General features: G+C 37.2%; 3 protein-coding genes and 1 non-coding gene across 7 annotated transcripts; 2 read left to right on the top strand and 2 right to left on the bottom strand.

Annotated features, from left to right (window-relative positions):
• Window positions 1-2,906: 2,906 nt before the first annotated feature.
• On the bottom strand, window positions 2,907-3,013 carry LOC136234472 (small nucleolar RNA R71). The gene has a single exon (XR_010691354.1). It is a non-coding gene; the product is annotated as a small nucleolar RNA R71 (small nucleolar RNA).
• Window positions 3,014-6,053: 3,040 nt separating this feature from the next.
• Window positions 6,054-23,377, bottom strand: LOC136232551 (uncharacterized). Of its 2 annotated transcripts, none has more exons than XM_066021772.1 (4): window positions 23,280-23,377; window positions 8,770-8,886; window positions 7,539-7,668; window positions 6,054-6,496 (listed from the first exon to the last, which is right to left on the bottom strand). In XM_066021772.1, exons 1-4 carry the CDS (start codon window positions 23,308-23,310, stop codon window positions 6,469-6,471), a joined length of 306 nt encoding a protein of 101 aa, XP_065877844.1. In that variant the 5' UTR covers window positions 23,311-23,377; the 3' UTR covers window positions 6,054-6,468. The 2 variants fall into 2 exon arrangements, with proteins under 2 accessions (XP_065877844.1, XP_065877845.1); XM_066021773.1 differs by having other exon boundaries at window positions 8,836-8,886.
• LOC136232567 (uncharacterized) lies at window positions 9,170-12,577 on the top strand. The gene is made up of 8 exons (XM_066021791.1): window positions 9,170-9,644; window positions 9,886-10,055; window positions 10,142-10,405; window positions 10,494-11,030; window positions 11,141-11,395; window positions 11,512-11,926; window positions 12,049-12,245; window positions 12,445-12,577. The coding sequence occupies exons 1-7, from the start codon at window positions 9,170-9,172 to the stop codon at window positions 12,072-12,074; spliced, it is 2,142 nt and encodes a 713-aa protein (XP_065877863.1). The 3' UTR covers window positions 12,075-12,245; window positions 12,445-12,577.
• Window positions 12,711-23,645, top strand: LOC136232550 (uncharacterized). 3 transcript variants are annotated; one of them, XM_066021770.1, is made up of 16 exons: window positions 12,711-12,946; window positions 13,034-13,745; window positions 13,833-14,378; window positions 14,459-15,004; window positions 15,086-15,988; window positions 16,081-16,587; window positions 16,705-16,851; window positions 16,960-17,097; window positions 17,192-17,329; window positions 17,455-17,628; window positions 17,712-18,815; window positions 19,289-19,555; window positions 19,642-19,758; window positions 19,853-22,021; window positions 22,135-22,284; window positions 22,600-23,645. In XM_066021770.1, the coding sequence occupies exons 2-16, from the start codon at window positions 13,638-13,640 to the stop codon at window positions 23,320-23,322; spliced, it is 7,737 nt and encodes a 2,578-aa protein (XP_065877842.1). In that variant the 5' UTR covers window positions 12,711-12,946; window positions 13,034-13,637; the 3' UTR covers window positions 23,323-23,645. The 3 variants fall into 3 exon arrangements, with proteins under 3 accessions (XP_065877842.1, XP_065877840.1, XP_065877843.1); XM_066021768.1 differs by having other exon boundaries at window positions 13,821-14,378; XM_066021771.1 differs by lacking the exon at window positions 22,600-23,645 and adding an exon at window positions 22,365-22,593 and having other exon boundaries at window positions 13,821-14,378.
• Window positions 23,646-27,869: the final 4,224 nt, after the last annotated feature.

Raw genomic sequence — 27,869 nt, 5'->3', positions numbered from 1 at the left:
GGTAGAAGGAAGGTGCTCATACAGAATGTCAATAAGGCCTAAGCTACAGACTTGAGAAGAACATTGTTGCCAACTGTAGACAAAAACCAGAAACCCCAACTCACAAACCTCTTCCTTAACATGTGGATGATAAAAAAAAATGTTCCTTTTTTATATTCCAATAAGTGATGGAAGCCCCATATAGTGCCTTGTATCCATAGGAGAATGAACCTGAAGCAAATTACTCACATATAGGCATAATTTAGGTTTGACATTAGAGCTCAAGTAAATGTCAGACTTAGATAGATTAATAGCTTGCCTAGAAAGCTCTTCATATCGCTTTAGAATCTCAGTCACAACCTTCATTTTTGTCAATGACGCCCCAAAAATAAAAAGCTATCATCTGAAGAAAAAAAAGGTGAGTAACAGATAGGGCCCCTCTACAAATCCTACACCCCTGAATCAGGTTGTTAATGAGCCGAGAGAAAACTTCAGCACAAAGATTAAATAGGTAAAGAGATAAAAAGGTCTCTCTACGTTAACCCTTTGGGCAAATACAATCCCCATTAATTGTCATTCAGTACGAAACAGTCGATACACAAAACATAATCCTGTTGGAAATTGGTGCATGTATGTTTTTATGTGCATATTAAATGAAGCATTTATATCAAGAAGATGGAGGATTATGCTTTGAACCTAGTCAAGAATTTAAAAGGTCATCTTGATTTCTACAACCTTATTAATTGAAGGTGGAGTTTACGAAGCATCACACCCTTTGGTATGGTTATTTGTTTCCTATAAATAGAGGCTCCATATTTCTGGAGAACAGAAGTTGTAAAAAAGCTTGAGTGTTTTGGCTAGAACTATTGCTGAGATTCTCACTCTGCACACTTGTGCAAATTGTGTGTGATCAAAACTGAGTAGGGTGTACTTGGGTTTTGGGTAGTGAGTGAGTGATTGAGTGTTGTAATACTTGTACTCCATTCTCCTATAGTGCAAAGAGCTTCTTACAGTAGCTGACAAAACTATTTTAGCCTTGTTATTTTCTATCTTATTCTATGTAATTTGGAAATATTTGGTGTTCAATTGATGTTTTTATCTCATATTTTGTTTTGAGAGAAAGTTTAGATGTTTGGTGAAAAATCTAAAAATTAGTGGCCTTTTAGAGCATTTTGGAGTATTTTGCAAATCAGAGACCAGTTTCAGATAAGGCGTGGGCACGTCCTGTCTCAGCTGTAATTGAGAAACAGCAGCCAACTTCAGTTAAGGCGTGGGCACGTGGCTGGACGAATTTGCAAGAGAGAAGAAGATATTTTCAGATTTGATTTTGGGATATTATCTTATTTAGTTGTATCTTATTTTAGTTAGGATTTGAATATTTCCTATTATCTCTAATTTAATTATTAATTAATTAGATTTAGTTTCTTTCTTTATCTCTTAAGGATATTTTAGTCTTTCTTCTTAGGGTTTTCCCCCTATAAATAGAGGCTTAACATTCCTTAGAGATGAGAACTAGGTTTTACATATTTTCATTTGTATTGTTGGCTTGTTTTCATTATGAGTAGCTAAGTTCCATTTTCTGATTCAAGAGGGATTTCATTAGGTTGAAAGTTGTGAGGTTTCATGTATTAAATTCTTCAAGTATTAATTCAAGTTCTGATTTTCTTCTTCATTTCCTTTTATGATTATTGAATCGTATTCAATCTTTTATTGCTAAGTATTTATTCTTGATCCGTAATCGTCTTAAATGAATTACAACAAGTAGCAAAAATCGATCTTGAGTAATTGAGTTTTTTCTTAAGATTGATTAGGAAGTAAATTCAGTCAATTGCTATTGTTTGTCTACGTTCCTCTCAATAGGAATTGATTTGATAAACTTTCTTAATCCTAATGCAGTTATTGAGAAATTGAATATGCTTCATTCCCTTTTCTTAATAACTAGGTTGATTTAGATGCTTCATTTAAATTAATAAATTAAGGGAAAGTGAAAGAGTGAATTAGGTAATCCTTATACCCTTTAATCAAAGATTTGAATTTTAATTTGTTTATCTTTTAAGCTGAGGATCAACAAACACTCAATGAACTCAATCTCTTGAATCAGGTTTTTTTCATTATTGAATTCTAATTTACTTTACTTGTTTAGTTTGATTTAACCATCCATCAAAATCAAAACCCCCCTTTTTATTTTATTTGCTCATTTGAATTAAGAGGTTAATTGTTCTCTTGGGATTCGACCTAGTCTTACTATTACTACAAATCAAATTGTAGTCCAATAGAGAAATCAGTAAAAAAACTATAAATCTATTTTGTCGGGCTTCGACAAACCCAAATTTGGTGCCATTGCAGGAGAACAATTTAGTTTCTTGATTCATTTTCCTTTGTTTTTGATACTTTTTATGACCCGCACCTCTCGTGGAAGTGAACGAGTATTCATTTCTGAAATAGAAAAAGAAATACGGAGGTTAAGAAAAGAAAAAAGACAAAGGAGTGTTTGTTCATCGTCTTTAGAAAATTTTGAAAAAATCGGAGAAAATTTTATTTTTCAAATTGAGGAAGAGACCATGGCTGGAAATAGAACATTAAGGGACTTTGCAGCACCCAATTTAAATCACCAATCATTTTGCATTGAGTTCCCAAATCCATAGGTACCTTTTGAACTTAAATCTGGATTAATTCACTTACTCCCTTCTTTTCATGGTCTTACCGGTGAAGATCCTCATAAACATTTGAAGGAATTTCATGTCATTTGTTCTGGTTTGAAACCCGAACGAGTAACCGAAGAGCAGGTTAAACTACGAGCCTTTCCTTTTTCTTTAAAAGATAAGGCTAAGGATTGGTTGTACTATCTTCCATCGGGATCTATCACGACATGGACAGAAATGCAAAGGTTATTTCTTGAGAAATTCTTTTCATCTTCATGTGCAGCGAATATTAGAAAGGAGATATGTAGAATTAGACAAGCTTGTGGAGAAACCTTATATGAATATTGGGAGAGGTTCAAGCAACTATGCACTAGTTGCCAACATCATCAAATACCCGAATAACTCCTCATCCGATATTTTTATGAAGGATTGGCTCTGATTGATAGAAGCATGATTGATGCATCTAGTGGAGGAGCGTTGGTGAATAAGACACCCGATGAGGTAAGACAATTAATTTCCACAATGGCTGAAAACTCCCAACAATTTGGCACAAGACCACACAGCACCACTAAACAAGTTAATGAGGTAAATAATTCTAACATTGAAAATAAATTTGCTGAATTAGTTTCTTTGGTTCGTCAAATTGCTGCAGACAAAGTGCAGCCCGAAAAGATATGTGGAGTATGTTCAAGTGTGGGACATCATACTGATGAGTGCCCATCTTTACAAGAAGATTTCCAACAAGCAAATGCTATTGGAGGATTTCCAGGATAACCACAACGCAAGTATGACCCTTATTCCAACACTTACAATTCGGGATGGAGGGATCATCCAAATTTTAATTATGGAAATCAAGGAGGACAGCCAAGGTTTCAAAACCAATCATATAATAGACAGCCTCAAGTGCAAGAACCATATAAACCTTCAACCTCTAACTCAAGTATGCCTTTGGAAGACATTGTTAAAAGCCTTGTTGAAAGTACTTTTAAATTTCAACAAAAAATGGCAGTGTTAGACGAAATAAGTTCTGGAATAAGCAAGTTTGATGGAACTGACTTTTCATTCTGGAGATTACAGATTATAGACTATATGTATAGCAAAAAGATGCACTTGCCGCTTTCAGAAGTGAAACCAGCAGACATGAGCCAAGAGGATTGGGAACTTCTTGATCGACAAGTGCTGGGCGTAATCAGATTGACGCTAACACGGAATGTTGCTCATAACGTAGCAGAAACCAAGTCAATAGCCGAAATGATGTGACTTTTATCAGATATGTACGAGAAGCCTTCCACAAATAACAAGGTACATCTGATGAAAAAGCTATTCAATTTAAGAATGGGTGATAATGCTTCAGTTGCAGAACATATAAACGAGTTCAATATCATTGTTACTCAACTAACGTCTGTTGATATTACCTAATTCAGTTACAGAAATTACTAATAGGGCCAATAATATTATTGGGAAGATTAATATTGTAATTGGGTCATATTTTAATAATGGGGAAGCTACAGTTATGGATCAAAATGAGGGGTTGGTAATTATAGAACCCAAAAGTAGATGAAAAGATGGGTTCGGAGAGGAGTGAGTACGTTTTGAAAACACTATTGGTTTGGGCCTAAGAAAGGGCTCCAAGCGGGTGTTGTGGGTCAACCCCGCCTATTATCCTAAGTCTCCTTAGGTGGAACTGGTGTGGGTTGGGCAATCCACGGGGCGATTAGAATGTTGTTGGATCTAACCCGTAAATATAAACCTAGTCTAATTTTTCTCTGTGAAACACGTATTGGGGAGGGGAGGTTGGATGCCTTAAGACATGAATAGGTTATGTAGGACGGGTCAATGTTAACTGTATTGGTAGGAGTGGCGGTTTAGAGCTTATTTGGAAAGAGATTGCATGGTTCAGATTAGGGACTCGAGTAAAAACTTCATAGCTACAACAATTCATTAGAGTCCCGATCAACCATGACGGGTTACGAGTTTTTATGGAAACCCAAAGAAATCGAAAAGGCAAAAATCCTAATATCCCCTTCGTCATCTTTCATATTCTTCGAATCAACCACGGTATTGTATAGGTAATTATTCAGCTAAATATGGGAAGTTATGGGGATTAGAGCATCTCCAATGCAATGTGCTTGGAAGAGTGCTTGATGACATGGAAGGCGCTTGAAAGAGTGTCTTACATTGGAATAACAAATGTTGCTTAAATGATTATGGCAATGTTGCCAATTTTTAGCACTCATTTAGCAGTCTTACTTTTTTTTTTAATATAAAAAATGATTTAATTGTCTGCTATTGGTGGAATTTTATGGATAATATTTATAATTAAAATAAATTATATAAAATAATGAATTGTGTGACCATAGTGACAACTTTTAGAGTTTCTTAGCATTGGCGACTTTTTTTAAAAAAATTGTCAAAGGAGATGTGAATGAGAAAAAATAAAATAATATATTTTAAAATGATGTGTTAAGTTTTGACAATTTTGAAGAGTGCTTGTATTGAAGATGCTCTTAGTGAATTGGCTCAAAAATTATGATTTGAATAATTGTTTGGTTGAGACTGATGCAGCAATAGTGGGTTAAGTATCTAAAACAAGCTCATTTTCGGTCTCCATATAATCTTATTTTAGAGGATTGTAGTTCTTTACTTTAGTGTCAAGTTTGTTAGTCATTCTATAAATGGCGTGGCTCATAAACTAACTAAAGCTGCCCTATTTTATGTCAGTATTAATGGAATGATCAGATAAATTACTAAATTTGATTGTCCAACTTTATACTTTGATGTCATTTTTCTTTAAAAAAAAATTGCTTGCATTATAAGTTGATGAACAAAAGGGGTTTGGATTTTTGGGACACCTAATTGAGGGACCCTCCACGATGGCAAACCATGATATTGATATTTGTACTGCAAAAGATTCCATTGAATTATATAACTTATTCCCTTAATTTGTCATCCTAAAATTCATTTGGTTTTAGACTAATTGTGAGCTAATCTTGAATTTTATCTTCCACCAAATCAAAACTTCATTGGTCACTCCAATTTGCACTGATATATTGATTCCTTGAAAAACAAATCACCAAAATAATTGAAAAGAAAGGGATCTTGCTTCAATCTCACTTGTGACATTATATGTTCGACATGTACTATCACTTAATACTATTGTAAACTATTGTCATTAAGTTTTTTATTGTAAAAATGTATGAGTGGAACTAAAATGTTATCATCGGTTATATACTTATACTATACTATAGAAGAGATAGTAAAATAAAGGTAAATATAGATAATTTTGAAATCCTAATATATTACTTGTTTTTCTAATAATAGAAACTCTACCAAAAAAAATGGTATTATCTCCTACTAACTTTACTTATATTCGCAAAAGGGATATACGAGAATTACACATTAGCGTCCTGACAAAAAGGAAACAGTTAAAAGTATGGCAACTTCTTTCTATTGAAGAATATAATTGATACGATGTAAGTAACTATATATGTGATTTCACCACTAGAGCTGTATTAGCGACTAAGGCACATGTGCTGAGTCAATCAGTGGGACCATAAACAGTTTATGTTGCCAGCTCACATATGTATTAAGCATATCATATTATCAAGTGGCATTTTGTCAGTTCTAGTCTGCTTAGCAATATAAGTTATAACCATCAGCAGATTATTACAGCTACCTAATGATCCACAGATTCAATCAGAGATATATCCTCACAACATTAAAAACATATCAATCTTATTTTATAAGAGTTTGGATCAACGCTTGCCTGTAGTTCTCTGCATGAAATGGCAACTGAAGCTGATATTGGGGAGACTATATTGTTTAAGGTATGTCAGATCACCTTTTTTTACTGCCTTTGCCTACAAATTATAATACTGGGATCAAAAGGAACATGTAAGGAAGTATAACAATTATGCTATATCATTTGTAAGACAGAGCACTGACTCAACCTTTGTCATGTCAATAAAGCATTAATTCTGAATCTAGAGTACAACAAGAGTTGCTTAGACTAGAATTTCCCTCTTCTATATTTATATTTATGAGCACAAGGTTTTATTGTTTCTTAAAAAAGTTCCATTTTTCCCTCTTATAAAAGGAATAGAATAAAGAGAATGAGGGAAGGAATCAGCACATCAGCTTATATTCTTTATATGTACTGCTTTTAATATAGGCAAAACACACACATATTTCAGCCTCTCATCAATTAATTTTTTATTGAGCAATCCCATGATCTTTTAAATGAATACATTTGAACTTTGATTAATTAAATCACTTATCGTTTAAATAGATAACTTAAGCCCTTGATCAATTGTTTTTAACACATTAAGCCTCTATTGAATACCCATATATGTGTGATTCAAACTCCGTTTATCTCATGTAGAACTGCTAATATGTCACTGTTCCCCTAAAGTAAAACAGCAAACTAGATGAGTTTGATTGTGTTACTTCGGGTTAGGGTAAAATTAGTTTTGGAATTGATGTGGTAAGGTTATTTTAAGGATTGATATGGTTTGTTGTAGTCACTTCTGCATATTTTCTCTTCAGTTATTCCAAAATTCTGTACCCTGAAGTGCTATTCCATAACTACTTGTCAAATATGAGCTAGCACTAATCAGAAGTTCTTTTTATCATCCTCTCCACATTACTCACCATATTATTGCATATAAAGGATATAATTAGTTATTAATGTTTTAGCTTTACATGAATAGAAATATCTGGATTCTCACTTCTTTTTTTTCATCTTTTTTCCATTTAATAGATGATCGAAGTCTATCTAGTTAAGGATTTAAGTTTATCTAATTTCTACATGGTGATATGCACATCCATTGCATAAATATAAGCTGATTTTTTATGTTTATGCAGGAAAAGTGCTTGACCCCAGGAGAGCTATATCAACCTCCTCAAACTGTTGATTACCTGGTAAAATCAGGAAGTGTGGAAGTGGCAAGTAATGTAGAGGTTGAAATTGTGAATAGTAGCTTTGAAGGCAATGCTGGAGTGACAGCGGGTGAGAGTTTTTCTGAATTACCCTTGATTGCGAAAGTTCCTGATCGAGAAACCAACACAAAACAAGAGACTTGTCAGACTAAAGAAATAGCATACCAGGGAGAGAAGAAAATGCCAGAAGAGACACATATAAAAAAGGAAAGAAGTTCTAGAGCAACTGAAGTGAAGGAAACCAAGGAGCATGAGGTTGTGGATGAGAATCAAACTTCTGATAATACAAGAATCAGTTCGAAGATGGAAACGATTGAACAACCATATCTACAGGTTGGTGAAGAGGAAATTTCGAAAGAAGAGATATTGGTTCACCAAGTTGAAGCAGATAAGCAACCATCAATAGAAGAAAACCAAATGAATATTGAAAAGGAAACTATTACTCCACAAAAAGATGAAGGCAGGAAAGAAGACAACGATGTGAAATTGAAGGCTAGTAATGGGGCTGCTACGCTTGAGGCAAGCAAAGGTCTGAATGAAGAACCTTCCGTTCTCACTACAGATTTGACAGTCCACAACTTGGACACCAATGTAGAAACAAGCACGCAGGCTAGCCACAAAAATGAACATGAAGATAATGCTGGGTATGCTGAAACTATACCCGTTGAAGAAATCAACACAAACAGAATTTCTGAAGGAGTGGAAGGAGAGGAGAAGAGTTCAGATGTGGCCAAACCAATTGAAAAAGAAAGGGAGGAAAAAGACATCAGCCATGATTCAATTGGAGAAGCCTCCTCGATAACAGTACCAAGTCTGGAGATTCAAAGCAATAATCAGGAGAATTCTGCATTCATAGAGGATGCAAAAGACAAACTAGACAGTCCATCTGTCACACTGGCAACAGACAGGTCAAGCATGCAAGAAGAGACCTCCAATGTTGCTAGCGCAGAGGAAAGCCAAGATGCAACCAAATTAAACGATAATACAAATGACATCATCTCCTCTGTAGATCAGACCCATGTAGAAATTTCTTCTGAAACACAAACTAAAGAATTGTCTTTGCAGGAAGTAGACAAAACCGAGATATCCATGATGACCTCAGAAACTAATTATGTCAAGGGAGGTCAGCAAGAAACAATGGTTGAAGCTCTGAGCATAAAACCTGAAGCTGATAGCTATGGAGATGAGAAAGTTATGGATGAGGCCACACCTGAAGTGAAGCTTGAAAGTTTTGTGAAGCATGAGGACGGTGAGAAAAACATATGTGAGGAGATACCTTTATTGGATGCTTCAGCATTTGAGAACAGAGACGAGGATAGGCATGCTGCTGTAGCAAGAAAAGAAAACATTAGTCAAGCAGTAACTGCTCTGCAAAACAACCAAGAGGAATCAGGAAAAGAAAAGGTAAGAACATCTTTGGAAATGGTTTTTGAGGACATAGCTACAATCATATAAAATAATGAATGTAACCAGGAGAAAGAATAGAAATCAATCCACATACACTTTCAAGAGATTAAAAAACATATTTGAACCTTTACCAATTCCAAAAAAATTATTTTTCTGCAACCCATCATTTCTACATCATGCAAGTGAATATTACAGCATCAACAATGACAACCACATCACAAAAATTTCACAAATTTCTTTCCTTGCTGCAGAATCTCTCGTCAATAGTACTGAATCAGAAGAGTGAAACTGCAGAAACTGAGTTCCACGACAAAAATTCCGGTGAGACTCGTTTGTTGGAACAAGAGACCATACTAGTAGAAAGTAAGGAGCTGGGCCAAGACTCAAACTCAGAACCTCAAGGCCAACTTCATGAAGCAAGTGGAGATAGATACGACGAAAAGAAAAATGAAAATGAATCCCAAGCATGCGAAAGCACAGAGAACAGTACAAAAAGGGTAGTAACAACGGAACAAAGCTTAGAAACAAGTGAGAACGAGATTGAGAAATTAGAAAAGGTTCACGAATTAGGATCTCAAGATCAATTGGAGATTAAAGATGGTGAGATGAGTATAAAAGAAGATAAACCTGAGAAGGAAGAAGCCTGGGAGACAGAGAAGCATAAATCAGAAATAACAGGTTAGTACTTTCAAGTTGCAACATATCCAAAACAAAATGATACTTGGAGAACTCTACATTATAAATCATAGATCATATGTGACCTGCCATTTCCTTGTCAGCACTTTTGTCTCAAGAGACAACATGATTGCTGCTCTTTATGACATACAAAGTCATCTATTCACAAAATCGTAGGACTGCACGTCCATCTGAATGTGTTAGAGAAAGATAGAGAATGATTATCCTTATACATCTGTTGCAGATGATGACAATGCAAAATGTCATACTGGAGAATCAGGCTTGGAGACAATCAGCAGTACAGACTTTCTACATGAGAAAATGGAGCAAGAATTTCAAGCAGGAAGTCTTCATGAAGCAGCCACAGCATTGAAAGATGAAGAAGATGAAAAGAAAAATACCACAAATGACGAGGTATGATTTCTCTCATCAGAAGGTTTTTGAATTCCTTCTGTATATTCAAGCCAAATGTATTAATAAAAAGGCATTATGCATATCAGATCACATGCATTGAAAAGGTCACTGATGAAGAGATCATACGAGCTAATGCAACAAATCCATCATCAGAAGTAATTAATGAAGAGACTGTTGAGGGCTACCTGCAGATTGACAAAGAGACTGATGTTTCTAAAGGAGAGAACATTGAAGAACAAATAATAGAAGGCACCAGTACTGCATGCATCTCACTCGAAGCTGTTGAAGAGACCCCAATTAAGAACTTCAAAAGTGATAAAAACAATATTGACAAGACCAGCAGCAGAGAGGTAACCATGAAATTAAACACATAAGTAGTCTTTGCTACATATTATTAGATTTACTCATTTGTCAACTGAATGGTTAATTCTTATGCAGATCTTACTTGAGTCTGAGACTGCTGAAATTGTTGGTGGCATTGAAAATGAAGCAAAACGAAGTACCGATGAAATCCCTGACTCGACTCTCCAAAGTTCATTGGTTCAAGAACAGGATATTCTGCACATTGAAAATCTAATCATTAGTGAGGGTTCATCAGCAGATGGAATTAGCATGACAAATGATAAAGAGAATCACACCGATCAACCACAAGCAGATACTGGGGAGCACGGGGAAATAGTGAAGGATGTTGAATATTTAGAACAAATAATGAAAAAGAATGAAGACAAAGAAAATAATGAACAGCTATTAAACGTCATATCTGCAGAAACTGTGGCCACTTTGAGTCAATCAAATAAAAGCACTGTACAAGAAAGAGTTGATCTTCCTCAAGATGATGAAAGTGAGACAGGAACAGCAAAAGAAGAAAACATCACAAATGGGAGCTATATTGGTAGCGCACTGCAGGAAGCTGATGATGAAGATCCTGTTATCTTCCAGACGAATGAAATCGGTATTGGCAAGTCAAATGCAGAGGTTAGCATGGCATTAATTACTCTATTCTCTATGCATAACTCTATAACATTATTCTCCATCAATTGAATGGCAGTCTTCTTTGTTGACTATGAACCTAATTTGTTATGCAGATCACAGGAGAGTCCATTGCTGCAGCAACATGTAAGAATATTGCAAGTGAGACAGGTCAGAATGCTGAATGCCTCATTGAAACTATTCCAACATCACTGACCAATACCACTGCTTCAGATGAATTTTTTGAAACAAGTACATATGCCAAAGATGACATAATCATTGAATATCAGGAGCAGAACTCCGACAAAAAAGAGACACAAGAAGCATTAGTAGACATTGATGACATCAGAAATGAAATTCCGGAGGAGGAGGTTAAACCAATTTCCTAGACCTTTTCAAGTTCCAAATTTATATTATCTCTATTTCACCCTTTTCCATCATGAAAGTGAATAATGCAAGGTCTCACAATGTTTTTTCTTTCCTGCAGAGTCTCCCATCCAGAGAACTAAATGAGAAGATTGAAATTACAGAAAGTGAGACCCCAGTTAACAAAATCAATGGGTTAAATGTGACCCATTCATTGGAAAAAGAACTGGGGGAGTTCACTAAATTTGAAACTCAAAAACAAGTTCATGAAGCAATCGGAGGAGGAGATGAGGTGAAGAATGATGAAACAGAGTCCCAAGCATGCAAAGGCACAGAGAATGCAGATTCACAGCATCTGTCAGCAAAAGGGGCAGAAAATACAGAAACAAGTGAAGCAGAAACAGAGAAACTGGAAAAGGTTCATGCATCAGAATCCAAGGAAGAAGTAGAGAACAAGGATGTTCAGATGAGTATAGAAGAAAATATAGGAAAAAAGGAAGAATCCTGCGAGGAAGATATTCAAAAATTGGAAACAAGTGAGTTCTTTGAATTAAAAATTTAGAGCATATTTTAAAAGCTAAAAGATTATAGACCACGCGATAAAATTCAAGATTTATAAGCTGTATTGAGACATGGGTGATGATGCTTTGCTATTCAGAAGTTGGCAAGGCTCTTCCCAAATGATCAAAACAACGAAGGAGATAATGTATATATGAAGCTTTCAGGATGCCCAACAGAAAAGTCTTCTGTTCTTCACAATATATGGAGCCTTCTTTTTGTTATCCAGAACAAGAAGAAAGAAATGTCAAATGTAGTAATTATGAACAGCCAAATGTGTAATTCCTTCAGCTTCTGGTAGTATCTAAACCTAAAAGCAATCCAGAAACAAATTAATAGTTCACATGAACATGGAATACAATTTACTTTTGCTGGCACCTTGTCCAGACAAAACCATTTCTACTCGTTAAAACAATGTATATACAAAATGCTATTGTAATTTCGAGTCTGTGCATGAAAAGGAGCGGGAATCATGGATTGTGTACACCTGTTGCAGGTGATGACGCTGAAAAATACCATATGGAAGAATTTTGACTCATGAGAAAATTGAGCAAAACTTTGGAGCAGAAGAAACATCAACAATATTGGAAGGTGAAGAAAAGAGCAGGCGAACTATACGTGTCGTAGACAAAGAGGTATAGTATAATATTCATCAAAAAAATTGACAGACATCAAGTTTCATTATATTTAATTCTTTTAAACTTCCTTTTTATAATTATCGAGTAAAGCAATTAATCAAAGTGCATTATGTTCCTAAGATCGCAGGTGCTGATGAGGTCACTGACGATGAGAACATAAAGGAAAATTTTACACAAATTTCATTGGAAGTAACTAAAAAGGAGACAGCTGAGAGCTCTCAACAGGCTGAAAAAGAGGGAGATATAACTGCAGGAGCGAACACCGAAGAGAAGATCATTTTGCAAAAATCTATTGAAGAAGAACCAACAGAGAACCTCCAATGTTATGGAAAGAACAGTGACAATCCCAGCGGCAGACAGGTAAGCATGAAGTGAAACAAGCTATTGGTCTTCCCTAAGACCTTAGATTTACTGAATCATCAGCCAGTAAATTATTTTCTCATGCAGAACTTTGAGGAGTCAGAGACAGCTGAAACAGTTGCTAGCATTGGAGATGAGGCAAAACAGACTGACACTAGCCCAAACTCAACTCCTCAATCTTCACTGGTTACAGGACATGGAGGTTCACAGAGTGAAAACCAAACAAGAAGTGATGGTTCACCAGCCGAAGAAATTGTTGTGGATGAATCTTCCATCAAAGAGGCTGAAGACAAAGAGAATTACAATGAGCTATCAGAGGGTGGGGAGCACAGGAAGGAGTTACTGAAAGGAGAAGAAGATGCAGAACAAACATTGCAGAAGGATAATACTGAACAGCCACTGCATGTGATAGCTCTAGAAACTAAGGCAGAAGCTTTAAATCAAATATATAATATCACGGTAAAAGAGACAGATCAGAGCCTACAGGAAAATGAAGAAAGGGATGCAGGAAGAGAAAAGGATGTCATTTTATTAAAAGGAGAAGAAGATGCAGAACAAATATTGCAGAACGATAATATTGAACTAGAAACTGAGGCAGAAGCTTCAAGTCAAACAGATAATAGCATGGTAAAAGAGATAGCAGAGAGCCCACAGGAAAATGAAGAAAGAAATGCAGGAAAAGTAAAAGAAGATGGTCAATGAGAGCAATAGTAAATGTCTCCAACTGGAATCTGTTGCACGAAATTCTGTAAAGGATTTGGAGAGTGATGACAAAAGGATAGAGAGATCAAAGTCAGAGGTCAGAATGAAATTATTTACTATCTTGTCTATTAATTTCATAACACATTCATTCTTCTTGTTAACAGAAATTCAGATCCTTTCACAGATTCTTGAGAAGTCTGAGGTAGCAGAAAGTGGTGAAAACATTATCCATGCGGCAATTCAGACTGATGAAGCACCTAATGCAACTATTACATCATCATTTGTAAAAGAAGCAGAAAGTCTACTATTTGAGGACAAGAAAATTCCAGAAGAATCCTCACCAGAGGAGAAAAAGGAAGAAGGATCTAGCATTATGTTGCTAGAAGAGGATAATAAAGAGAATGACAAGCAAACATCCGAACCAGTTCAGTTTGCCCTTGAAATGAATCAGAATGGAGAAAGTCTCAACTCATATCTTCAAACTTCAGTGGCAACTGAGACTGAAGAAACATTGCAGGAGGAACCCCAAGAAAAAATGGAACAGCTACTTAACAATAAGGAAGAGACAGTTGCAGGACCACAAGACGATGAAGGGGATGCAGGAACAACAAAACAAGAAGATGTTGTAAGTGAGAGCAATAATAAAAGACTTCCACTGGTGCATGTTGCACAAGAATCAGTTAAGAATTTCAAGAATGACGGTGATGCTGCAGAGAAGTCAAACACAGAGGTTAAAATTGAACTCTAAACAGTCTTAACATATCAATTGAGAACTTCTTGTTTGTTGACTAGGCTTGGTTGCTTTTGCAGATCCTTGAGCAGCCAAAAGCAGTAGAAAGTATCGAAAACATTACACATGAGATTGATCAGAATGATAGCCCCAACACAATTACTCCAGCAGCACTAGCAGAAGATATAGAAAGTCTACAATATGAGGACAAGGACACCGTAGTAGAGGCTTCAACGGAGGAGAAAAAGGAGGAACCATCTTCAATCAAAACAGGTGAAGATAATAAAGGCAGCATAACTGTGATAGAAGAGAATAACAAAGAAGGTGACCAGGACACATCCAAAACAGGTGACGATTCTGCCCATGATATGATGCAGAATGAGGAAAGCCTAAAATCATCTACTCAAGCCTCTGCACTGAGAGAAGGAGAAACTCTAGGAAGTGATAACCTAGTTCTGGCAGAAGCTTTCACAAAAAAGGATGAAAACAGAGAGAATTACACTGCACAATTAGAGCTTGGGGAGTACAACAAGGAAGATGCAGAAGAAATATTGCAGAAGGTTACACAAGATCCTATTAAGAATATCAAGAATGATGGCGATGGTTCAGATAAGTCAAACAAAGAGGTTGGAATGGAACTTTACACAGTCTTAACATATCAATTTGAAAACAACTTGTTTGTTGACTAGGCTTGGTAGCTTTTGCAGATTCTTGAGCAGCCTAAAGCAGAAGAAAGTGTTGAAATTGCAGATGAGACTAATCAGAATGATATCCCCACTGCAACCAATCCAGCAGCACCAGCAGAAGATGTAGAAAGTCTACAAAGTGAGCATAAAGACAATGCAATAGAAGCTTCAGCAGAGGAGAAAAAGGAGGAACCATCTGCAGTCAAAACAAGTGAAGATAGTAATGACAGCATTATCATGATAGAAGAGAATAACAAAGAGGGTGACCAGGAAACATGCAACACAGATGATTATTCTGTCCATGAAATGAAGCAGAATGAGGAAAGCCTCAGATTATCTATTCAAGCCTCACCGGTGAGAGAAGAAGAAACTCTAGGAAGTGACAATCTAACTCCAGCAGAAGCTTCCATCAAAAAGGATGAAGACAAAGAGAGTTACACTCCACTAATAGATGTTGAGCACAACCAAGAGTTACTAGAAGAAGAAGAAGATGCAGAACAAATATTGCATAAGGATGAACCTAAAGAAAATATTGAAGAGCCATCGAATGTGGTACCTATGGAAATAGAGGCAGAAGCTTTGAGTGAATTCAAAGAGACAGTTGAGAGCCAACAAGACAATGAAAAAAGGGATGCTGGAAGAGAAAAAGATGTCATAGATGAGAGCAATATTAAAAGTCTTCCACTGCTTTCTATTGCAGAAAATCCTGTCAAAAAATTTGGGAATGACGACCCCAAGGAAAAGATAGGTCAGAATTTTCAAGATAATGCTAAAAACACAGAAATTCCTGAAGAAGAAGACAACCCCAAGGAGCATATTGTATACAAGTGCGACATTAAAAGCATCTCTAGAGAACCTGTTGATCAAGGAACAACCAAAGAAATGCCGAATGATGAAGATAATGATGAAATATCCAACAGAGAGGTTAGTCATATACTAAAAACTATAATAGCCTCTATAAGTGTTACTTTACAGTCTCAAAAAAAAATTTACTAGAAACTTGGTTCCTTCTGTAGATTTTTGAGGAGTCTTCAAAAGGTGAAATAGGTGAGAGCATTGCACTTGAGACGAATCAGAAATATGAAATCACCAACACAGCTATACCAACTGCACCAGTGAAAGAAGGGGACAGTTTGCAGGATGATAGTGAGAACGTAAATCTGGAAGAACCTGCATTAGGGGCAAAGAAGGAAAATCATGGACCTTTAGCCAAAGCAAGCCAAGTCAACGGATGCAATGCAGAGTTAGCAGAAGCTACCAAGCAAAGTGAAGCTGGAAGATCACATGGTGAAGAAAATATGGAACCAAAATTGCAGAACGAACCAGAAGAATTTCTTGATTTGTCATCAGATGTAATCACTCAAGTGCCTGGCATAGCAATTTTGGACAAAAAGGCTGATGAAATTAGCATCCCAGAGGACTTGCCAACTGATCAGAATAATGAAAAAACTGAAGAGGAAGAAGAAACAAAAGGAAATGAAGATAGTGATGGAAGCAAACTTAATGATATTTCAGCCAGTGAGGTAGTAAGGAAAACATCGCTTTATAATGAGTATTCTTATACTTCCTACCACCCAATATTACATTTCTCTCTCAACAGAAGCTAAGGTAATCATGTAATTATTTTATCTGTGATGCAGGATATCAAACTTACTCTGGAAACATATTATGCCAATGAAGCAGATTTAGAAACAACTAAGGCTCATATCTCAGACTATTCAGAGAAAAATGGTGAAGATATAAGTGAGAACAACGAAAAGGAAATGAATGAGGACAACATTATAAAGGTCCAACTTAATAATTGAACTTAGCTTAACCTCAATAAAATACACTCTTATTTTCCCACTCATTATTCTTATTGTTAAAATGCTAAAAACTTGCACAATATAATACAGTTTCAGGGGGACAATAATGAAGACACTGAAAAACATATTGTCATGGAAGAACACCTCTCCAGAGACATCTCACCACAACATTCTGGAGAAGAAACAAATCTAATCCAAGAAAATAAAGAAGAGATAGCTCAGACAGAGGTTAGCTTGAGAAGTTGATATTCATCTTTCTTTTTTTATCCTATTGGCATCCTTATAAAGCATACTCAAACTGAAAATTTCTTCTCTTGGGCAGACGCACAAGGAATTTGAGCTACCCTTAGCTGAGGACACTACACAACAAGTTCTAGAGGAAATTAACATTGAAAAAGATCAGTGTACAGAACCTGCAATTGTAATTGCAGATGATGTGGCAGTAATGCCAAAAACAGAGGTAGATCAGATGTCAGCTTAAAACTCAGCTGTGAAATGAATTCTCTCTCTTACTTTCTCTCTCAACATATAATATTATAAAAAAATTCCTCTGCAATCTCAACTAAATCCCATCCATTCACATAGATGCATGAGATTGTTCAAGCTGCTATCGCGAACAGCAACACTGGGGAACAGATCATGCAGGAGGGCAGGGAAATTGAGGATATTTTGGAGGTTCCTTTAAGAGGAATAGATGCAGAGGGTCTTCCAGAGAAGGACAAAGACGATGAAAATGATAAAATAAAGTCAAAACAAGAGGTCAGCTTTTGAGTTTTCTCCAGATCTTTATGTATTGGCTATCCTTTTTAAGAAACATATTTACAAATCCATGCGTTTAACAGATAGAAGGCATTAAGACACAACTCATAGAAGAAAGCGCAGCAGTATGTTATGAATTGGAAAAGGTAGAGAATTGGAAGGACAAACAAGGATCAGATATTGACCTATATCCTGTAAAAGCATCTGAAGAAGGAATTATGCCAAAAGAAAGCACTGAACTTGATGCAATCTACTTGGAGTCCACAAGTAAAGAAACCCTGGGAAAAGAAGAGCCGTGTATTAGTTGTGTCATAAAAGACAAAAGTATTGAGGGGGTTGAACAGGAAGATAGAAAGCAGCTAGAAAGTTCTGGTCCACACACTCAAGAGGAGGGACTAGAAAGAGTGGAGACAACAGGAACTCTGTTGCATTGTATGAGTATTAATGCCCCACGAGATGAAGCATCAAACTTGGTTGAGAACAAAGATCATGAGATTCAAACAGAGGCGAGCAGAGCTGAAGACTTGAAGTTTGAAATCCAAGAGAAATCTCTTACTGAAGGCAGTAACAATCATAATGAAACTGTTGCTTTTGCAACACTTTCGGACAAAATACCAGATGATAACTCGAAGGAAAGTTCTTTATTGCCATCAAATGATTCTGAGCTTATGAATGGCGAAGAAAGTAAAGCAATGGATGATAATTCAGCAAGAGATCCAACTATCCATGAGAACTTAGAAAATGACCATATCTCACAAGTAACAGAACTTGCAGACAACGAGGATAAGATCACAACTGCAACAGAGATACCTGCATTGGCGCTTGAGGACATTGGAAAAGTTAAAGAAAATGAAGAAGCAGAGTCTTACAACAGCAGGGATTTTAACCAGGACCTTGAGCTACATAATGAACAATACCAGGTTGATCAGCAAGAAATTTGCAAGTCAGAAACTTCTAAAGATGAGGAATCGTCGAATGTAGGAGATGATGCCTTAAAATGTACTGAATCAACTTATGCAGACAAGGAGGGGGCTATCCTGGACAAAGGGGGATTTTTTAATAAATCAGAAGCTAGCTTAAAGGAAAAAGATGCAGCAGAGAAGGCCACGGATGAACATGTAGCAGGAAACATCAACCAAGCAGTTGTGACCACCGAGACCGAAAGTTCTGGAGTTCCAGCAGAAGAGGTCAGAGCAATATACTTGCTTTCTCAGTTTTTCATTATCTAACAATAAATTAAGTAATTCGCCTTTGTGAATTTTGTTTCAATTAAATGTAATGGTTTGAATGAGATTCCAATATATGGATAATGGATCCCTTTAAAACACATTTTATAATGGAAAACTTTGTAATTTGTTAAATTCCATGATTAGAATCTAAGATGCCACTAAAGTGGAAGAAACAAACACCTCTAGAATGTCTCTTTTTTTTTAACATAGAATATTACACTACAGTCAATCTCATTCTCATCTGAGACTTCTTCATACTTGACTAATTTTAGAGTTCACAGGCTATGCTCAATAGAATAAGTTTCTTTAGTAAATGCTCTAGTATGAAACTAACAACCACCAGGTGAGTCCAGCATGAAGCTTGATCATACTAGAGGTGTTTATTTTCTTTGACCACATTTAACCTTCTAATCACAATCACTCTGTCACAGAAATTGGAATCAGCTGAGTCCAGCATGAAGCTTGATCATACTTCTGAAATGGTACCAAGTGATCAGAGCGATGACACAATCCCTAAAAGCAACCCGAATAAATTTGAGGAGAATCGAATTTCAGAGTGTGTTGAACAAATATCACAAGGATCTCCAGGAAGTTGGCAGGAGGTAGAAGAGAAAACACAACCAAATTTGGAGGCCAAAGATCAGACTAATGAAACAAGACATGTAGAGGATATAAAGGCTGCCCTCTTTACTGAAGAGGTCAGAAATAAACTCCTTAGTAAGAGCAACTAATCTATCCTGAGTATCAACAGGGTTTAATTTGTTATCATGTGTTTCCCAATCAGGAGTATAAAGAAGTTGAAAAGGCTGAAGGTGATGAAACTGTTCAACACTGCAACAAGAATGGAGATGACATGAAGGAACTTCACAGAGTATCCGTTGAAGGTGAAATAATTCATGAGGTCAGCACCAAATATAGCAACTTTTGATATATTTGTAATATTCTACTACATCAATTTCTACTTCAACATTACTTTGAATCAAAATCTTGATCAGGTGAAAGAAAGTGGGCTTGTATCCTCCGAATATCTTAAAACGACAGGCTCTAAAGAACAGACAGAAACAGGAAGCTTGGAGGTTCGAGAGGGAGAGGACTTGGAAAAAGAGACATCAGTTACAAAAGAAAACCAAGAAACAAAAGAAGAAGATGAAGACTACCAAAGGAATATAGGTCTCTTAAATGCTGCGCCCAGTAAAGAGACAGAAGGAGTGATTAAAGAGCATATCATACACAATACAGATAGTTCTTCTGACAAGATAAAGGCAGCAAGTACTCTTGAAGAAAAGGCAGAGCCTAGATTGGAGGATGTTCAAATAGATGAAAAGCCAGTCCTGGTGTCTAACATCCCCTCAGATCCAAGCAGTCCGCATGCAGCTGAAACTGATGCAGGTCAGCAAGATACCATGGTCCTTGAAGAAAACTCCTCAAGCTTTCCATCCCAACTTCCAACTAATGAAAAAGAAAATATAGTTCTGGTTGACATTGAGGACAGCAGAGATACTTCTGACGTTTATGAAACCAGAAATCACGATGTAAGAGAACTGCATACAGGTGAAGTTAGAGAAGAAATCACAGAAGCTGCTGAAACTGTACACAGGTCTCAGGAAAAGGAAATTGTTACAGAAGCTGAACATGCTATTGATCATACTCCCCCAGAAGAGAGAACAAAAGAACCTGAGGTACCATCTCTGGCACTGCCTTGCAAAGAAGAGGATTGTCGAACTGAATCCACAATTGAGAATATTGAAAAGCACACAGAGAGTGTAGAGAAGACAAAAGACAAAAGCATGCAAATAGAAGTGCTTGACGTCTCCCAACTTGATCTTCAAGTGAAGAAAGGCTCGCCAGAGAGTCCAACTGAAGAGCACGACGAGAGAGAAACCCTCTTTGATTATACTAACGAAGAAAGAGAAGCAGCTTCAGCAACAGTGTCGCAGTCTAAATGTCACAGCCTCAGAGCAACTGAAATAAATGAAGTTGCCGATGATCAAACTCTCCACAGCAAAAAATCAGAAGAGCAATACCAAACAAAATATTTTGTTTTACTTTCCAAAGAACTGGAGCTCAGAAGTTCAACTGAAATCAAGAAATTAGAAGAGACCATGAAGGGAGAGGAAGTGCTAGAAGATGAACACAGAAGAAGTGAAGAGGCCTGCTTGCAGAAGGAAGAGTCCAGTGAGCTCCAAATCTCAGAACTGGACCTTGAACCAAAAAAAGATGAGGAAGAGAGCTCAAATGAAGCACAAAAGGAAGTAAGTGCGACCTCAATAGAAATTGAAAACAAGAAAGCAGCTTCTGAATCCAAATTGGATTATAATTCTAAAGGCAATGAAGCACCTAAAGAAGAAGAAGAAATTACTACTGTTCAGACCAATTATACAGATAAATCTCAAGAGGAAAACTTGATGTCATCCGATCCATTGCTTTCAAAGGAACAGGAAGGTGAAGCTTCAACAATAATTGGGAGTATAGAAGAGAAAACAAGGGAAATGCAATTGCTGGAAGATGAGCCAAATGCAATCCAGGACGCCTGCCTCCGAAAGGAAGAACCCAGGGAGCTGACAGTTCCCTCATATGAGTTTCAACCTCATATAGATGACCAGGAGAGTCTGAAGGAAGCACGTGACAAAGAAGATGGGGCTACAAATGGTGTTAAAGGAGAAATTGGAGAAGTTTCTGAATTAGAACTCAAGTCCAGTTCTCAAGACTGTAAAGCGGTATCAGAAGATAAAATTACTTCTAATCAGCATCAACCAACAGAAAAATCAAAAGAGGAAAATCAGAAATCTGTAGCTGGACTACTTTTTGAAAATCAGGAACATAAAATTTCAACCATCGCTGAAAACATAGGAGGAAAAACAACCAGAGAAGAAGAGCCAGAAAATGCACCAAAAACAATAGAAGAGCCACATTTGCAGAAGGAAGAGCCTTCGGAGTTCAAGCCCTCTGAATTGGAGCTTCCAATGGGTGATGGTATACAAAAGGAAAGCCAGAAGAAAGTACATGATGGAGAAGATGGCACTGCAGAAAAATCTCTGGAATTGCAGAGCCAACATGAAATTGAGAAAAGAAATGCAGAAAAAATGGATTTGGTGGCCTTAGAGAATCAGGGTGAGACTACTGATGCAACTGAAGTTGTGCATACTGAAGTCACAAATGAGCAGGTCAGATACACAAAGCTTCTGTATTTCTTCTTTATATTTTGTTTGCCTTGTTTCTTTTTATCACATGTTTGGTAACTTTTAACTAAAAGTAAAAAAATAAAAAAAAATAACAGATCATTGAGGAGAAGAGTTATCCCAAGAATAGCCATGCAAATGCAATAACTCTTGGTGAAGATGTAACTAAAGAGAGCCACCAACATCAGCAAATTACTGAAGAAACTCCAGGAGCTCAAATATTTGAGAAGGCGATACAAAATGAAGTGGTAAGACATAAATAGTGAAACTATTTTATTTATTTCCTAATTTCTTCCTTACTGAAGTTAAATTCTTTATCTAAAACCAGTTACCTAAGGAATTGCAAACGGCAAAAGCTGATCAAAGTGCAAAAACCAAAAAACAGATCATCACAAAAAAAAGGGCCAGTAGAGCCTTTACATATGTTTCACTTAGAAATTCTTCTAAAAAATGAAACAGGGTTCATAACAAAGTTGGAATTTCATGATAATGAACAATGGACTATACCTAAAGCTCCAATTGGATCAAAATGTGCTAAGCATCTCCCTGTTCTATGTTATCAGGAATGGACTGTGGAGACATCTCAAAGAGAAGTTGTTGCAGGCCTTGTAGAAGCCACTGAAATTATTCAGAACATTCATCAGCAAGAGAAAACCACTGACAGCACTCTAGAAGACCAGATATCGGCAGAAAAGGAACCAGAAACAATGGCTTCAACCGACAAGAAGGAAGTTGTAGAGGTGCAGCAGGAACCAAATGTCGAGACCACAAAAGTTACTGAAGTCAGAGATAGGCAGGCGGAAGAGCAAAGGATTGTACAGGGAGTGAAGAAATCAGTGGAGGATGAAAATGGAAAAGCAATAAAAGAGACTCTGTCAGAGGATTCAGCCACGATTTCATTACAGGAAATGCTGCAGAGATCAACAAGACAAAAACGAGCTTCAAAAGAAGTGAGTGAAGAGAAAGAAGCAACGGCAAGCAAAGAAGAGGTTAAAGTTGAAAAACAAACTGAACAGAGAGAAAAGGCGAAATCGGATGAAGAAGTAGCAGAAGAGGAAGAAGAAGAAGAGGAAGAGGAAGGAGAGGAGCAGAAAAAGAACGACTCAGGGTCTGATGCTCCGGTGATGATAGAAAGGTCAAGAGACATAGAAGTAAAGATTGTACAAAAGAAATCACATAATATCCTATCAGGAGTTGGATCAAAGGTAAAGCATTCAATAATCAAGGTTAAAAAAGCCATTACCGGTAAGTCTTCTCACACGAAGCAGCAGCATTCGCCGAAATGACCATGGCTGCTTTGCTTAGATGCAAAATCCAGCTCTTCAATGGCTTGTCCTTAGTTCTTTCTTTTCTTTTCATCTCGCAATGATCAAGGTTTGAGGTGTGGCGTGTATTGTATAATATCCATGAAGGCAGCAGCTTGTATGGATTCGGATTCTGGATTTTCAAAGCTGAGTTGATTTTGTACAGGAAAGTTTGAAGCAAGATTTTGTTTTCCCACGCCTGATTGGATGACGGTTTTTTTTTTTTTTTTTTTTTTTTGAAAATGGATGACGGATTTGTTTTGACGTGTAATTTGATGTAATATAGTAAAGTTTTATTTTTTTTATTTATAATTTATTATTATTATTATTTATATATAATTTATAATTAATATTATTTATTTATTTTTTTTAGTAGAAAATGGAAAGAAAAACAAAAAAAAACCAAAATCTAACCTGTGATTAGTCTGGGGAAGCTAACCCCCACCCGATCATCCGGCAGAATCGCACAAAGAAAGTTCGGAGGAGAAGAGAAGGTTGAAATTTCCGGCATCCTTCCATGGCCTTCGGCCGCAAGGCGGTCAGCCACTCTATTATAATTATAATTACTTATATATAATTTATAATTTAGTATTATTTATATATAAATTTATTATTATTTATTATAATTATAATTACTTATATATAATTTATATTTTTTTTGTAAACATGAAAAGAAAACACACAAAAAAGACTAAGGCATAATCATCTTCGGAAAGCTAACACCCAAAAGGTCGTCTAACAGCAGCTTTCGAACCTCATTTGGCGGGACAGAAAGAACAGAGACTCGGAAGTCAAAATCATGAGCCAGACCAGCCAAAAAATCAGCAACCCGATTCTGCTCCCGGAAAACATGACGAACCCGAACACCCTCAAAATTCCTGATAAGATGTTTAATACCTTTAAAGAGATTTCGACCAATGCAACCAGCAACGCCATCTTCATTAAGAGCATCCACAATCTTAGAATTATCTGATTCAATCTCAATCAAACGGCAGCTCTTATTTGAAGCAAGAGAGATACCAGAGAAGAGCCCCCAAAGCTCTGCATCATAGGAGGACCCTTTACCAATCTTCTGACCAAAACCAGCCACCCAATCCCCATGACAGTCACGAATGACCCCACCAATCGAAATGCATCCGTCACTCATCCTCGAGTCATCGGTATTAAGTGTTGGTCCCTTATAACGTGACAAGTTAGTTCCAAAGGGGGGATAGGAACTATTTAAAATTTTGTCTGTTAAGGCTGACTTCTTTTCCTATGAAAAGGATTACACAGCGTCACTAAGTAGATTCAAGGCACAAGCTTAGTCAACTTGTGACTAAGTCTGCTTCTTTACTTGAGTCAGGAAATAGCACTTAGAGTCTATTCCTGAACTCAGCTTCTTAGTAAACTTAACTCAGCGTGAGTTCTTTACTTAGTCAGTTTTCACAGCAAGCAATATATATTAAAGGAGTTTAAGGGTTAGAAAGATATTACTCAGCAGACTTATCGGCCTCTCCGCCTACGTCCAGTCCCCGGAACTCGTTCCGAGCTTTTTGAATTCTCTACTGAGCTCTTTAAAGGTAGAGCATGAAACCTTTTACAAATAGAAGCTGAGTATAATAAGAGTACTTTCCTCTATATCTCTACTCACTCCTATATCTAGCGCTGAGTACTATAACCGAGTACTCAGTCTCTCCTTTCTATTCTTCTAGAATTGATAAAGTGTTTGTCCTAAACAACGATTGCTAAACACTTTAGACGATTGGAAATCACTCTAGACTTTTACACAATAATATGAAAATTGGTGTAAGGTATTTGCTTTGCTTTTCTCACAGAATCTTCTAGTATGCATTTGGTCAGCATTTCGACTACTTGAAGTTCTGCATAGATTGAAGCAAATGGATGGCCTTTATATAGTGACACTTGAGGCACCTGGTCATTTCGAATTTCGAAATAACCGTTGGAGGGAAACGGCTTCCTGTCGTTGTCACTCTGAGCGTGCTCAGCGTCGTTGGCCAATAAGATTCACGCATCTTCTGTCTTCGTCAGTCTTCGGCATAATGTTTCGACATTTAAGGAAAAGTCCACGAGACAGCTTTCTGCGCCTTCTGAACTTTTCCTAAAGTAGAAATACTTTGTCTAGAAGTTGAACATTGCATGCCGCTGTCCAGACTGCTTTGTTGTCCAACTCAGCAGCTTCTACTCGAAGCTTTTGCCACGAAGGCTTCTCGATCCTTCTCTTGCTGAGTCGTCGTTTTAGTTGATACGGCTTCGTTTTGAACTCTTGGGCCGAATGGTATTGATGTGTTGACTTGGGCTTGACTTCCACTTTATGGGCCTTTGGGCTTTTTAATCTCAATGTCTTATACACAATTGAACTCAACATTGAACAAACACATTAGTGTAATAAATCAAAGCATTTAGATTTTAATGTGTTAGAATATTTTTTACATACATAATTTTATCAAATCAAAATCATGTGGAAAGATGTTTCAACAAACTCCCCCATTTTGATGTTGGCAAAAATATTCAGTTAGGAACTCAGTGTTGAGCTCCCCCATGATAGTTGACCTTTTCTTACTATCTCAATATTCTCCCCCGTAAGGGTTGAGCTACTGACTTGATTTTTCTTTAAACATTTCAAGGTTTAATTAAGTCTAAGGTCAGTTTTGAGTGTAAGGTCAGTACTTGGATCATTCTCATTTAACTCAGTTTCGATGTAAGGATAAGTGGAAGATTAAGTTCAGATATCAGAGTTTTAGCTAAGTGAGTTAGTTACAGCTGAGTGATTTTACTCAGTGACCAAGTACATGATTAATTCAATGTTACCATGTGAGACAAGTCATAAATTAAGATCAACACAGCAAAAAGAACAGACAACATAGTTGATGAAGATACGATTATATTTAGCACAAAACCTATTATAAGCAAGCACCTAAAGTTACAAATATCTATCCCCTAATGTTGAAGGACACTTGAGACTTGGGTTTAGATGATTGCTGAGGTTGAGTGCTAGGAGGAACAGCGGAAGAAGTGGAACCGAAGTTTAACTTCTGTTGTTGTAGATTGCCAGCTGAATGTTTGTCTTTCTCCCCCTTTTTGCCAGCATCAATAGGCTGGGGGACAGCGGCGTAGAACTTCCCTTGATCAACAGCACGAGATAAAGCAGATGAGTAGTGTTGAAGATCAGCAGTACTTTGCTTAAGTCCCGCAAACACTCTAATGCCACCAGCCATTTCTAATGACGAAATTTCCATGTGAGAGCTGAGGATGCTGAGGATGAACTGAAGTGATTTGCCCATCCAGCTGATTGAATCAGTCATTTTAGCATAGGATTGATGATACATCCTGAGCAGTCCAACATCATAATGGTGGCGTTGGTTAGATTGATGAGAGACGAAGTCATAAGTAGCTCTGGAAAGTTGAAAGATCTCAGATTGCTTTGTTTGGTCAGTTTTCATTTCTTCACGGGATAGGCTCAGCAAGCAGATAGATTCAGCTATTTGCTCAATGGTGCACTGAGAAGAAGATGAAACCAAGTCTTTCGTCGTAGTGAGCTCAGTGCGAAGTTGAGTGAATGTTTGATCAATTTGAGCAGACTGAGCAACACCCGAGTTGCCCGCAGATATGGCATTGAGCTTCCCTTCAATGGTGTCCATATGTTGCACCATTTGTAGGTGAAGGTTTGCCATTTTGGTGGCGAACTCTTTCTTTGGCTGTTGAGCTACCATTTCAGTGAGGACACATAAAAGGTCCTTGAGGCCTTTGAGTTCAGAGAGTAGCTGAGTTAGGGTGGTCAGTTGTGTATTCTCCTCTGAACTGCGCTCAGTGTCAGTTCCATGCGTGCTGTGGATTTCAGCGATGAGTTCTTTGGCAGCTTGTAAGATGCGTTTTCCAGACTGGGAAGAATTCAGCAACTGCAATGGGTCAGATTGAGAAGGTTCAGGAACTGAGCTTTAGTTGGCTGCAGGTGATTGCATTTGAGGTTGTGGACTAGAAATGGAGGTGCCTTCTTGAATGGTTGAAGGTTGAGCAATAGGAGTGGCAGACTCAGAATTAATTCCAGCAGCAGGAGCTGACTTGTTTGCTGATTCGAGTGGAGGAATTGTTTGGACACCAGCAATATCGACCTGCTCAGTTTCAGTCGGGAGCTGTGTATGGACTTGAGGGGGAGTCAGCTCAAGGTTGTCCTGAGTAGTAGATGGCTCAAGTACTTGTTCGTTTTCTTGACCAGGTGGTTTGTTGATCACTTGCTCAGTGGAGGTTTGAGCGGTAGTGTCGGCTGACTATTGACCCTGAGTAGTGTCAGCATTGGCATGTTCCTTAGTATTAGAAACAGAGGCTTGTTTTTCTTAAACGGGCGAGGTTTGAGCAATAGGCTTGGTGAAGAAGTTGAAATCCAAGTCCGTCAAGTTGGCAATTGACTCATGCAGAGGAGAGTCATCTAAGACATCAAACACCAGCGGTTTGTGAGCTTTCTTTTTTACTCTTCTTTCACTGCAGTCTTGGGATTGCTTTAGGGATGGAGTTTGGTCAACTTGAATGAT

The sequence above is a fragment of the Euphorbia lathyris genome, chromosome 6, assembly GCF_963576675.1.
Source record: "Euphorbia lathyris chromosome 6, ddEupLath1.1, whole genome shotgun sequence".
In the NCBI taxonomy this organism is placed as follows: Eukaryota; Viridiplantae; Streptophyta; class Magnoliopsida; order Malpighiales; family Euphorbiaceae; genus Euphorbia; species Euphorbia lathyris.
This window is presented reverse-complemented; position numbering and strand designations above follow the sequence as displayed.

Bases quoted from the DNA above. Each gene is read 5' to 3' on its own strand.
- LOC136232567 (XM_066021791.1), top strand. From the start codon at position 9,170: ATGACAACCACATCACAAAAATTTCACAAATTTCTTTCCTTGCTGCAG. The intron at 9,645-9,885 runs GTTAGTACTTTC...CATCTGTTGCAG, and splicing joins GCATAAATCAGAAATAACAG to ATGATGACAATGCAAAATGT. The intron at 11,031-11,140 runs GTTAGCATGGCA...TTTGTTATGCAG, and splicing joins TTGGCAAGTCAAATGCAGAG to ATCACAGGAGAGTCCATTGC.
- LOC136232550 (XM_066021768.1), top strand. From the start codon at position 13,638: ATGGTCAATGAGAGCAATAGTAAATGTCTCCAACTGGAATCTGTTGCA. The intron at 15,005-15,085 runs GTTGGAATGGAA...TAGCTTTTGCAG, and splicing joins CAGATAAGTCAAACAAAGAG to ATTCTTGAGCAGCCTAAAGC. The intron at 19,759-19,852 runs GTCAGCACCAAA...AATCTTGATCAG, and splicing joins AAGGTGAAATAATTCATGAG to GTGAAAGAAAGTGGGCTTGT.
- LOC136232551 (XM_066021772.1), bottom strand. From the start codon at position 23,310: ATGCTGCTGCTTCGTGTGAGAAGACTTACCG. The intron at 8,887-23,279 runs GTAATGGCTTTT...TTCTTGCTACAG, and splicing joins TCGTGTGAGAAGACTTACCG to CAGCATGCCTATCCTCGTCT. The intron at 7,669-8,769 runs GTGTGGCCTCAT...TTTCTCGATCAG, and splicing joins ACTTTCAAGCTTCACTTCAG to GAACTTTCGCAATCAAGGGT.